Source organism: Tachysurus fulvidraco, chromosome 23, assembly GCF_022655615.1.
Source record: "Tachysurus fulvidraco isolate hzauxx_2018 chromosome 23, HZAU_PFXX_2.0, whole genome shotgun sequence".
Taxonomy (NCBI): domain Eukaryota; kingdom Metazoa; phylum Chordata; class Actinopteri; order Siluriformes; family Bagridae; genus Tachysurus; species Tachysurus fulvidraco.
Genome location: NC_062540.1, coordinates 18,734,028 through 18,746,628, shown reverse-complemented (window position 1 = coordinate 18,746,628; position 12,601 = coordinate 18,734,028). Strand labels below are relative to the sequence as shown.

The 12,601-nt window shown below is 38.1% G+C and overlaps 2 protein-coding genes across 10 annotated transcripts in view; one reads left to right on the top strand and one right to left on the bottom strand.

Annotated features, from left to right (window-relative positions):
• Positions 1–4,263, bottom strand: taf11 (TAF11 RNA polymerase II, TATA box binding protein (TBP)-associated factor). The gene is made up of 6 exons (XM_027159211.2): positions 4,077–4,263; positions 1,817–1,987; positions 1,555–1,703; positions 1,384–1,471; positions 1,018–1,114; positions 1–929 (listed from the first exon to the last, which is right to left on the bottom strand). The coding sequence occupies exons 2-6, from the start codon at positions 1,973–1,975 to the stop codon at positions 799–801; spliced, it is 624 nt and encodes a 207-aa protein (XP_027015012.2). The 5' UTR covers positions 1,976–1,987; positions 4,077–4,263; the 3' UTR covers positions 1–798.
• Positions 4,264–8,575: 4,312 nt separating this feature from the next.
• Positions 8,576–12,601, top strand: part of LOC113650698 (ankyrin repeat and SAM domain-containing protein 1A-like) — a 66,459-nt gene continuing 62,433 nt past the window's right edge. For 6 of the 9 annotated variants that reach the window (XR_007139305.1, XM_047807321.1, XM_047807324.1 and 3 more), the window contains exon 1: positions 8,577–9,062. Coding sequence is in view for 8 of the 9 variants with exons in the window: in XM_047807321.1 (XP_047663277.1) it covers positions 8,854–9,062 (209 nt within the window). In the remaining variant the exon portion in view is untranslated. Of the gene's footprint in view, positions 9,063–12,601 lie in introns of all 9 variants that reach the window. The other 3 variants (XM_047807319.1, XM_047807318.1, XM_047807317.1) reach the window with 1 other exon arrangement.

The window sequence follows — 12,601 nt, the reverse complement described above, 5'->3', positions numbered from 1 at the left end:
TTTACAAATGCAGAAGCTGTTTATTTAAACCAAAATCATCTGCATGAACAAAAGAATTGAAGCTTAAGCAGTATTTACAGTGAAGAGCAAACACTATACACCAAACTTAGCACCACATAAAACACAAGAACACTGATTGAAGTTTTCAGTCCCTCAGGTGTATAAAACCCTCAAATGCTGTAGGTCACAATTCCTTTCGTTTAATTGTTATCAGGGCTGTTCGAGACGGACCGAAGTAAGTTAGATAAGGGCTGACGCTCCGGTTAGCATGTTAGCAATGACAGTACCTCAATGTCATAGTGAAAGGAAACAATATTCTTTTCTCTTCAACTGTTACTACCTACAGCACAAACAGGAATGAGACGGTGTGGTCTCACTTTGGGGCAAAAAAAACCCTTTCCCAATGCCCTCCGACTCGCTCCCTGTTTACTGATAATTAAACAGCATCTGTTTGAGTTTGTTACCCGGAATATTAAAGGTGCAGTCTGTAATGTTTCAAAGTGTTAATCGTCTAACTTTTACAGATGTCACAGAAAAGCAGTGAGTCGCGATATTTCCTTGGAGCACATTAAGCTACTTTCTTCCTTTTTCTGGCCCTGGAAAAAGGCTTCGGCTCTAAAACCTAAAAAAAAAAAAAAAAAAAACCTCAAACTATACACAGATTCATAAGAGCCTGTCAGGAAGCTTGTGCGTATTATCATGGCTGTTTACCTAATGGACTCATTGACCTGTGATGTCCAAACAGTACAGATGGCTCCTTTAAATTTTAGACAAGAGAATCACTGTAGCTGTGTGTGTTTAGTGGAAGAGGATGCGCTTGTATTTGGTGTTGGGGATCTGGTCCCGGCTCTTCAGTCTCCTCACCGCCTCCCTCATGTGTTTGGGCTGCAGAGGAGGAGTGTCTCCCCACTTCTCACACACATCCAGTGCTACACACACACACACACACACACAACTTAACAACAGCACAAGCACAACCACAGTTACACTTCATGTTTTAAATAGGAACCTTCTCACCTTCTTCAACAATCTCTCCGGCGAACACTTTGGAGATTCCGGACATGGCGATAACGACGTTCTGAGACACAGATGATCCCGTGATGGACTGAATAAGCTGAAATAATAATAATCATCATTGTTGTACAGTGTTGTTGAAGTCTCAAATCTGATTGGTCAGCGGCTCTGGCAGTTGTGCCGGTCAAGAAATAGCAAAAATCCAATCTTTCAGATCTGTGCCATCTCTCATATTTAATAATCTATTATATTAAAAGTAATACAGTTTAAACTGAATTAAATTCGATTGTTAGTAGTTACTTCTACACCCCAAATTTACCCATAATGTTTCCATTTTTGTGAGACGGTGATGATTTCTGTTTCTCTTACCCTTTTAATGGCTGCTTTAGGGAAAGCTGAGCGTCGGTACATTTCATAGCGGTTCAGCTGCTCCTCAGAGAACGAAGACACCAACACTCTGCACAACACACACACTTCGTCACTAAACGTCCGAGTTCTTTTTGTCTCGAACGAAAATCTTTTCCGCACAGAAAGACTCACTGCATCTTCTGGATCTCGTCTTCGTCCACTTTCTGCTTCTTCTCCTTCTTCTTGTCCGGCTCCACTTTCAGTTTTTTAGCAGACGAAGGATGAGCGCTCGAGTGTGCTTCGTCATCCTCGTCTGCCCCGGTCCCTTCCTTCGTGACGCCCTGCAGGAGGAGAAGTAAACGGTTAGGGGCCAAAACGCCCGTTCCTACTCTGTTCTTGTGTCTGGGTGTAGTTATCGTATTTGGAATGCTGTGTGCACTGGGTCACATCTCACCACTTTTTCCTCCTGTTTTGTAGTGGTCTGATTCGTCGTCGTCTCTGAAGCTGCGTTTCCGCCGCTCGAACCCTCACCTGCATTTTTATCCTGGTGAGAGCTTTTCGAAGCCGTGGCATCGTTTCCTTGTTCGTTTTTTACACGTGCTGGGTCGGCCATGACAAGCGACGGCTGCACCGTGCAAAAAAAAAAAAAAAAGGACTAATTAAAAAATATACACGAATACACACAGAATTGTGAAACGGTCTGAGAAATCCTTCACATTTCCTACTATATGGTGTTTGCACTTAATGTATATCGAGTTTTAGATCCATTTTTAAAATCTGATTTCCTTTAAAAAGAAAAATAGGATGAAACGTGAAAGACTCTACACATTTAACTCCCCGCATCATTCACTGTACGGCACACTACAAAGTCGACTGAAAGCTATACGCAAATCAGCCTCATTTCTCAATCTCAGTAACAATCCATTACACATTTTAGCTCAGGATCAGGACCTGCTACTGGACCCCATTGTGTTGGTTTGCAGAAGCCAACATTCTGTTTTGCTTATTCTTCTGAGACAAAAATTTAGCAAGATTAACTCCTCCTAAGGCTTTCGAGCCACATGCGGATATGTCGTAGACCCTGGTCACTTTTCTAAGTGATCTGAGTACCGGTACTCACGGTACCGGGTATCAAATTGGCACCCAATATAAACTTTAGAGGTTTATAACTCTGCAAGCTTTCGAGCCATCTACGCCAAACTCGGCCAGCATCTTTAGGGTGATACTCTAAAACCGGGTTAGTTCATAAGGCTTCTAGAATCAGCGTTGTAATGTAACGGAGTACAAATACTTCGTTACTGTACTTAAGTAGAAATTTCACGTATCTGTATTTTACTTCGCTATTTAAATTTATGTCAACTTTCACTTTTACTCCACTACATTTCCTAGATAAAATGTATACTTTTACTCCGTTATATTTCCACTAAGCATCTTCGTTACTCCTTACTACAAAATAAAATCTGAAGAAATGTGTGCGACTGTAATAAGGGAGGTTTGGCCAATCACTGCTCCTAGATTGCATTACGCAGCTCCGCACGCTCTATTTCAGCTTAATGTTGCCAAAGGATTAGGAAGCACAACCATATTTAGCATCGCAGGACTTGTTTTTACGCCAAGAAGAGTATGACAATGAATTCTTTGAAAACCAGCTTCTTTTGAAGATGAACAGACACCTTTCCAGTTTCAACTAATGACTGGCATATTAGTAGCTGCTGGACATAGGTGGCCTGTGTGTGTGCTTCTTTACTATAAGAAAGCCACAATAAAGTTCACAATCAAAGTTCTAAGTACATTAAATATCAGAAAATTATGCTGTTTGCAAAGGGCGAGGGGCATCATCAAAGATCCCTCTCACCCCAACCACGGACTGTTTACACTTCTCCCATCGGGCAGACGCTACCGTTGTCTCAGAGCCAGAACAAATAGACTGAAAAATAGTTTCTTTCTCCGTGGCTGTTTCTGCACTGAACAGCTTAAATTGTGTTAAAAATCACCACTGCACTGTCACTTTTCTTCTGTGTTTTGCACTAATTTGCACACTTTAAAATCATGCATCCTTGCACCACCCAAAAACTATCATTACACTTCTGTCTCCATCCATATTTATTCTGTCTAGTCTGTATATATATATATATATATATATATATATATATATATATATATATAAATAGATGTATTCATAATGACATTCCTTTTGTACAGCTATATCTGTCATACTACTTCATACTGTATCATACTTATATTAAAAAAAAAACCACTATATATATATATACCCTTATTCAGTTATATGTACATATTACTACACCTTCTGTATAACCTCATACCCTTATTTATTACACTGTCACTTGTAAATAAGCCATCTATGCACTTCTGGTTAGATGCTAACTGCATTTAATTGACTCTGTACATGTACCTTGCACAATGACAATAAAGTTGAATCTAATCTGATCTGATCTAATCTAATCTAATCACTTTTGATACTAAAGTACAGTATATATCAGATACTTTAAGACTTTTACTTGAGTAATATTCTAAAAGGTAATTTTCACTTCTACCAAAGTCTTTTTCTTGTTTTCACGATAAAAGCACGATATTTGTACTTTTACTCAAGTATCGCTTTCTAATACTTTATACATCACGGTATAGAATCAAACCGGATCTGAAGCTGAAATACAGCGTTTGTAAACACAGGAAAAAGGGTTTTTCTACATTACCGTTCGGAATAAATAAATAGTCCGAGGTTTTACAGAAAAAAAACAAGCTGATTACACTATAACGCAACAATAATATCTATACATACACCTAATTAATATAATGTTAATAACAGAATACGTATAAATACACGAAAAGCCGACCGAACGACCGGCAGGCTAATGCTAACCGCGGAAAAAACACAACTTCCGGTTTAAGGCAAAATAAAAGTTCTAATTAAAACGTATAATATAAAATACAGTATTATTAAAATAAAATAAAATAGAAATGCTAATTACTATCAGTCCTGCTGAAATATTCTGTAATTATGTTTCTTTCTTTTTCTTTTTTTATAGACGGATTCCGTTCTTTTCCTTAAAGAATAAATATTTGACTGTATTTTAAACACAATGACAAAATGTCAATATTTACTTATTCTACATTTCTTATTATTTTTGGAAAATTCGTTCTCCGTACGTCGTAAATCTTATTTGTTTGTTTGTTTGTTTGTTTATACTTAAGATTCAATCCGATTAAATTTATTATTTTTTATTAATTTCCCATTGGCTCAAAAACAGCTGTACAGAAGTAAGGAAACAGAAGAGAGAGAAATAAGAAATAAATATATAATAATAATAATAATAATAATAATAATAATAATAATAACAAGAAGAAGAAGAAGAAGAAGAAGAAGAAGAAGAAGAAGAAGAAGAAGAAGAAATAAGGATAAAATAAATAAGGAAAAACTCCCTGAGAGGACATCAAATCAATCAAAACAAAATTTATTTGTCACATACACATACATACAGAGTCGTGGGCAGTCGTGGCCTAATGGTTAGAGAGTCTGACTCGTAACCTGAAGGTTGGGGGTTCAAGTCTCTGGCCGGCCACGACTGAGGTGCCCTTGAGCAAGGAAGGACCGAATCCCCCCAACTGCTCCCCGGGTGCTGCAGCATAAATGGCTGCCCACTGCTATTGGTGTGTGTTCACGGTGTGTGTGTTCACTGCTGTGTGTGTGCGCATTTTGGATGGGTTAAATGGAGAGAACGAATTCTGAGTAGGGGTCACCATACTTAGCCGTATGTTACTTCACTTTCACTTTCACACTTTCAGAGTAGGACATGCGGTGAAATGCTTTTTGCATCTGTCCGGTATTCAAACATACAGAATGCAATTTGGGATATAATAAATAAATATAGCCAAAGGGAGGTAGATAAATAAAAAAGTATCAACTATATAAAAAGAAATTATATAAAATAAGAAAATATGAAAATATAAGTGAAAAATCATGTATATACATAAATATACATAAATGCGTATGGTTTTATTATTGTCCTTAAAGTGTCCATGTCCAGTATAGTGTGTATAAAGTGGTACTGTGTTGTTGAAATCCAGAGTTAAAGTGTCATAATGCAAAAGAAAAAACAGTGATTGGAGAGGTCCAGTACTAGATCCAGATCCTGGGTGTTTCCTGGTTTAAACTCCGAATGGCCCGTGGGAAGAAGCTTCTCCTCCTTCTCTCTGTGTTTGCTTTTAATGACATGAGGAGGTTGCTTTCAAGGACGTGAGAACGAAATCTTGAGAGGAACCAGGCTCAGAAGGGAACCTGACCAAACCATACACAATGTGTTTGTAAAAAAAATTGTAGAAATAATAAATTTGTGAGTTGCGTATAGTTCACTATAATGGGGAAAATTCCTTAGTGAAGGCCATTTGAGATGTAGGTCCCTCATCCCCATACATTGTAAAAATAAATGTCTTTTACACCCTTTATAGTGCATTACATTTTAGTTAAAAGTCATTCGGGGGCAGTATAGTTGTGCACTAAATAGGGTGTCCTAGATGCACAATAGGAAGACATCCAGGATTAGAAAATCTAAGGGCTATTACACACTAGGCTGTGAACTTTACTGTATGTCAAAAGCTGTGATTCGGAACATAGCTTCCAAATCCCTAAACAAGTGAACTGCATTAGGGCACGAAACGAGGGCTTTTATATTGCACTATATATGTATGTGCATTAAGAATATTCAATTCAATTCAATTCTATTTATTTGTATAGAGCTTTTAACGATTTCCCATTGTCTCAAAGCAGCTTTACAGAAGTATGGAAACAGAAGAGAAAGAAAGAAGAAATAAATATATAATAATAACAATAAGAGGAAGAAATATGCAGGTCCCAAATCTCTATTTAAGTCAAGTCAAGTCAAGTCAAGTCAAGAAGCTTTTATTGTCATTCCAACCATATATAGCTGTTGCAGTACACAGTGATATTCGACAACGTTTCTCCAGGATCAAGGTGCTACTTAAAACAAAGACAGGGCTAAGGACTTAGTAAGTAGTCTTAGGTACATAAAGTGCAACTGTGTAACCTGGTGCAAACAGTGCAGGACAAGACAAACAAGACAGTGCAGGACAAAAGACAGTGCAGGACAAAAACAGTGCAGACATAAAGTTACAAGACAATACAAAAAGTACAAAAAAAAGCAATACACAAAAGACAATAAACAGTAACAGAAACAGCGCCGACCGACCGGTGTAAATACTGAATGTTCAAACAATATTTCATGCAGTAACATTAGAATGAACACAGTTTCTTAGCAACAGGTCCTTTGTATAATATATAGAGTTGTGCAAAAAAAAAAACAGCAAATGACTGTAATATTGTATAGTATGTGCGTAATGGCTGAGATATTGTACAATATGTGCAAAAACAGCTGAAATGTTGGACAGTATGTGCAAAAACAGCAGAAAAGTGTGCAAAAGAGTGTGTGTGTTTTGTGAGGGTCTATGCAGTCCATACAGATGATGTGTGTTTGTATGTTGTGCTCAGTATAGTCCAGTTCAGTTATTGAGAAGTCTGATGGCTTGTGGGAAGAAATTGTTACGCAGTCTGGTCGTGAGGGCCCGAATGCTTCGGTACCTTTTTCCAGATGGCAGGAGGGTGAAGAGTGTGTGTGAGGGGTGTGTGGGGTCATCAACAATGCTGTTGGCTTTGCGGATGCAGCGTGTGGTGTAAGTGTCCATGGTAGAGGGAAGAGAGACCCCAATGATCTTCTCTGCTGTCCTCACTATCTGCTGCAGGGTTTTGCGATCCAAGATCGTACACTTCCCAACCCAGACAGTGATGCAGCTGCTCAGGATGCTCTCAATGGTCCCTCTGTAGAAGATGGTCAGGATGGGGGGAGGGAGATGTGCCTTTCTCTACATTACTCTACATAATTTCACTACATTAAGATATGTATTGAAGGCGTGAGGGATGTGGTTGCCTAGTGGTATTGGACTACTGATCAGAGGGTCCTGGGTTTAAATCCCAGGTCCACCAAGCTGCCACTGTTGGGCCCCTGAGCAAGGCCCTTAACCCTCAATTGCTCAGTTAAGTAAAAATAAAATAAATTGTAAGTCACTCTGGATAAAGGTATCTACTAAATGAAAAATGAAATGTAAACGTAAGGCGTTTACACCTTTACAGTGAGTGTACAAAATAAGGGCTTCTGACACACACTACAGTGTGACTACATGATTCAGCTCACTAATACATATTTGTGTGCACTTCATTAGGATTTGTTATACAAGTTTTTTTTTAACATAGTGCATCTGTATAAGAGCATTGACACTGAACATAGTGCATCTATATAAGAGCATCGACACTGAACATAGTGCATCTATATAAGAGCATTGACACTGAACATAGTGCATCTATATAAGAGCATTGACACTGAACATAGTGCATCTATATAAGAGCATCGACACTGAACATAGTGCATCTATATAAGAGCATTGACACTGAACATAGTGCATCTATATAAGAGCATTGACACTGAACATAGTGCATCTATATAAGAGCATCAACACTGAACATAGTGCATGAATATAAGAGCATCGACACTGAACATAGTACATCTATATAAGAGCATCGACACTGAACATAGTGGATCTATATAAACGCATTGACACTGAACATAGTACATCTATATAAGAGCATTGACACTGAACATAGTGCATCTATATAAGAGCATTGACACTGAACATAGTGCATCTATATAAGAGCATCGACACTGAACATAGTGCATCTATATAAGAGCATCGACGCTGAACATAGTGGATCTATATAAACGCATTGACACTGAACATAGTGCATCTATATAAGAGCATTGACACTGAACATAGTGCATCTATATAAGAGCATTGACACTGAACATAGTACATCCATATAAGAGCATTGACACTGAACATAGTGCATCTATATAAGAGCATCGACACTGAACATAGTGCATTTATATAAGAGCATCGACACTGAACATAGTGGATCTATATAAACGCATTGACACTGAACATAGTGCATCTGTATAAGAGCATCGACACTGAACATAGTGCATCTGTATCCAGTTTGCATCCTTATTCCATAGATAATTGCACTTCATAGGATGTGACATAATGCATCATAGCGCCTGTGTAGTGCACTGTTTATCCTGTAGGGAACAATTTGGGAGTTCGCCCACAGACTCCAGGAAGTGACGTGTCAGAGCCGGACAGAGGAAGTGTGTGTGTATGTTTGGGTGTGTGTATGAGTGAGTGTGTGTGTGAGTGGCGCTTGGACGGAGGAAAGTTTGTCCCTGGATCAGACAGGACAGGGTTGTATTGGGAATACGGTCAGAACACGTGAACGGTGGATCCTACTTGCTGTGTGCTGTGGTGTGAGCGCGTGAATGCGCGTGTCGGGGCGGCAGCGGAGGCGGTGGTGGTGGCGTGAGACGGATCTTCTCTCTGCCCGGTTCAGTGTGTCTCAGCTCGCCTGAGATGGGGAAGGAGCAAGAACTGCTGGAGGCAGCGCGCACCGGGAATGTGGCCGCAGTGGAGAAGCTGCTGAGCGGGAAGAGAGCCACGTCCGGTGGTGGTGGTGGCGGCGGCGGCGGAGGAGGAGGAGGATTTGGTGGAGGAGGCGCGGGACACGGCTCGAGCGGCGGCGTACACAGCGCGAGCGCTCACGCGCTCTCCAGCTTACTCAGGTAGGAGAAGCGATTAGCCTTAAAGCTAATCTGAGGGAGCGGTTAAAGTCGGTCACCTCGTTATATACTGTTTTATTAAAGCTTTTTTAATGGTCTATAAATATACTGACAAGAAGTAACCAACATGTATACTGTTTTAAACGTTAAATTCCGTAATGGATTAGAAAATCCTGAAATCCTGAAAGTTTAGTCTGAACTTACGATTCTGTAAAATATCGCGATATTTTATCCACGGGAATTAAATTTACATATGCAGATTAGGTTGTAATGATGTGTTTATCAAAAACAAAACAATATATACTGTTATTTTTTCGTCATAATTATAACAGCAATATTATAATACTGCAGTAATTATACATACATACACATATATACATACATACATACATACATATATGTCATAATTCTCTAATCCGATTGGTCAGAATGTGTATAATTAATTGCATGTAATAGTAGCTCTGATTACTTTTGGCTACCAGACAAATTAAAGGTTTTCATAAATGCATTCATCTAAAAGGAAAGGGGGGAAAACAGGTTTATATAACTATAAATGAAATAAAGTGTACATGTTCCTTACTGAATAAAAATATTAAAATCGCTGGCAAATTTGCTGTGGTATCAGAGCAATAAAACCCTTCCGGTGCTTGAGAAATGGAACCGTATAAATGAACACACACCTCAGCTGACAAGATTTAGCTTACATTTACAGCATTTTGACAAACGCCCTTATCAAGAGTGACTTACGTTATTTTATTTTTATACAACGGAGCAATTGAGGGTTAAAGGCCTTGGTTAGGGGCCCAACAGAGGCAGCTTGGTGGACCTGGGATCGAACTCACAACCTTGCGATCGGTAGCCCAACACCTTAACCACAAGTCTACCACATTTAGCTCTTGCTTATTATTGCTGTTGTATGTTATTAAATATGTTTATTGTCATAGAAGTAAGTCACATTACCTTCCACAGTTGCCTTTCAGCCTTTCCCCTGAACATTCATTTCATACTCCCAGATGTCTGTGCACTTTACCTTTTATGGATTTCTGTGGGCGTTACCAAATGCAAATGAGCTGTGTGATGTACACATGTACAAAAAAAAGTTTTCCTTTCTGAAACGTTTGTAAATATGGAGAACATTTTATTATTAATTAACATCATAAAAAAAAAATTCTACAATTTTACAAGATTTTTTCAAACAAAAATCTTAAATATATTAATCTTAAATATATATAATATAATAATATAATATAATATATATATATAATAAATATATAATATAATATTAAACTTTCTGTACTGTATTTCTTTACGTTCTGTAAAGTTGCTTCGCGACAACGTCCGTTGTTAATAGAACTATACAAAAAAATTTTAATAGAATTAAATTGAACATCTTAGTTTGGTTTGGCTAACGAAAACCCTTTAGACACAGCTTTACTAAAAATAAATTAATAGATGATGCAAAACGAGAAACGGAATTCGCAGAATCTCAAGTACACTGTAAGGAACCCGATTTTTCTGACGTACACAGTATTTTGCTTCCTCTATCCGTTCTCTCTATTACAGTAAGACTTCTTCTGTAGGACCTCTTGGTTTTTTTGCTGTAGACACCTGTGTAGGCGCTGCATGCTGATGCTAGCAAGTTTTCTCAGATTTGCCGATGCGGAAGTTTAAATAAAATTGCAAATACAAGACAAATGGGTGGGACACGAACAGGGTTTATATGCTAATCTTACTGCACAGTCATTTCTTTGTTTTTGAGGTAATCATTTACCTTTCCAGCAGCATTGGTTGACAGTAAATAAGGCTAGTTTACTGAGTTTTGAAGAAAATCACAGCAAAGCAACAATAACTTCTTTTTAAGTTTTGGTTTTGACTCTTAAACCTTCTTCTTCTTTTTTTTTTTTTAACTCTCAGGATTTTTAATGAATAAAAATTTTGTTTTGCTTATTTTTATTTTTTTGCTTATAAGAAGAAAAAAGTTTAATTTATGATACAGAAATTTAAATTTAAATTTTAATAAAATAAAATGTTTTAAAAACAGATGGTTATCAGTTGAATTTTTTTTTATTGCATTTTAATTTATTTTTCATTAATTCTAAACACATTTATTATCAGTAACAACATCGTTTTGCTGGTTTGTATATTTTGATATGTATCATAGAAATATCTTCAAGATATGATAGATCATATCGTCCATCTCTCTAAAAATATTTTATATATTAACTTAAAATGGTAATATCCTGATAATGTAAATAAAAGTTTAAGCATAATTAAAAAAAGATAGACAAGATGTTTAATTAATTATTTTATTTTTTTACTTTTTGGATTTGTATTTTTTAATTTTTTTTACTCATGAAAAAGTAAAAAGGATAGGTTTGTTTAAAAAAAAAATAGTAATATAGATTTCACAGATTGATAACCGAGGCAAAAAATATAACAGTTCATATAACCAAGAATAAATGGAAAAAGCTAAAGTTGTTCAGTGATGTTTATATAAAATCTCTGTCAGTATTTATCATGTTGTTGTTCTAAGCTGAAAGAGAGCTTGGCTGGGAGGAAATGACACGGTGTTGTCGCCTGCCCTGCTCTGAGAAACCGAGCTTGTCTGATTTTGGCCGAGTCAAGAGATAGAGGATTATTAAAATTTGGAGGACGTAAATGTGATGCTAGCCGACTGAACCAATCTTAAAAATTCTTTTTAATCAGCATTTTAAATAAAAATAGTCAGGGGTGAGTTAAGTGTCTGATCATACACAGTGACTAAGCATGACCGTGACATCATATCTTTTAATTTAAAGAAAAAGCCTGATTATATCATCGCAGTAATCTTAACTGTTCACATTACTAATGCAATCACCATAGTTCCAGGATGACTAGAATGAGATTAGATGTTGATCTCTCTCTGTTGAGTGTGTGTTGATGAGCAGTGTTCACTCTCCGTGTGTGTGTGTGTGTGTGTGTGTGTGTGTGTGTGTGTGTGTGTGTGTGTGTGTGTGTGTGTGTGTGAGAGACAGAGAATGACGATGTTCATTAAAGAGCTCCAATGTTAATTGGACACACTTGTCAGTGTTTCAGATCATGACTCTTGTGATAATCTACACTTCATGTATGTCTCGCCGACCAACTTTCTGCCTGTCTCTCTCTCCCTCTGTCTCTCTGTCTCTGTCGGTCTCCGTCTCTCTCTCTCTGTCTCTCCCGCCTCTCTGTCTTTCCTGCCTCTCTCTCTCTGTTTCTCTCCCTCTGTCTTTCACTTTGCCCGTCTCTCTTCCTCTGTATTTCACTCCCTGGACACTGTCTCCCTGTTCATCTCCTCCTTCTCTCCCACTGTCTTTCTACCCCGACTCTCCCTCTCTGTCTCTCTCTGCCAGTCTCTTCCTTTCTGTCTCTCTCTGCCCATCTCTCCCTCTCTGTCTCTCTGTGCCCGTCTCCCTCCTCTCTGTCTCTCTGTGCCCGTCTCTCCCTCTTTGTCTCTCTCTGCCCGTGTCTCCCCCTCTGTCTCTCTCTGCCTGTCTTTCTCCCCCTCTGTCTCTCTCTGCCCGTCT

Bases quoted from the DNA above. Each gene is read 5' to 3' on its own strand.
- taf11 (XM_027159211.2), bottom strand. From the start codon at position 1,975: ATGGCCGACCCAGCACGTGTAAAAAACGAACAAGGAAACGATGCCACG. The intron at 1,472-1,554 runs GTGAGTCTTTCT...TGTGTTGTGCAG, and splicing joins GACGAGATCCAGAAGATGCA to AGTGTTGGTGTCTTCGTTCT. The intron at 1,115-1,383 runs GTAAGAGAAACA...TTATTATTTCAG, and splicing joins CTAAAGCAGCCATTAAAAGG to CTTATTCAGTCCATCACGGG.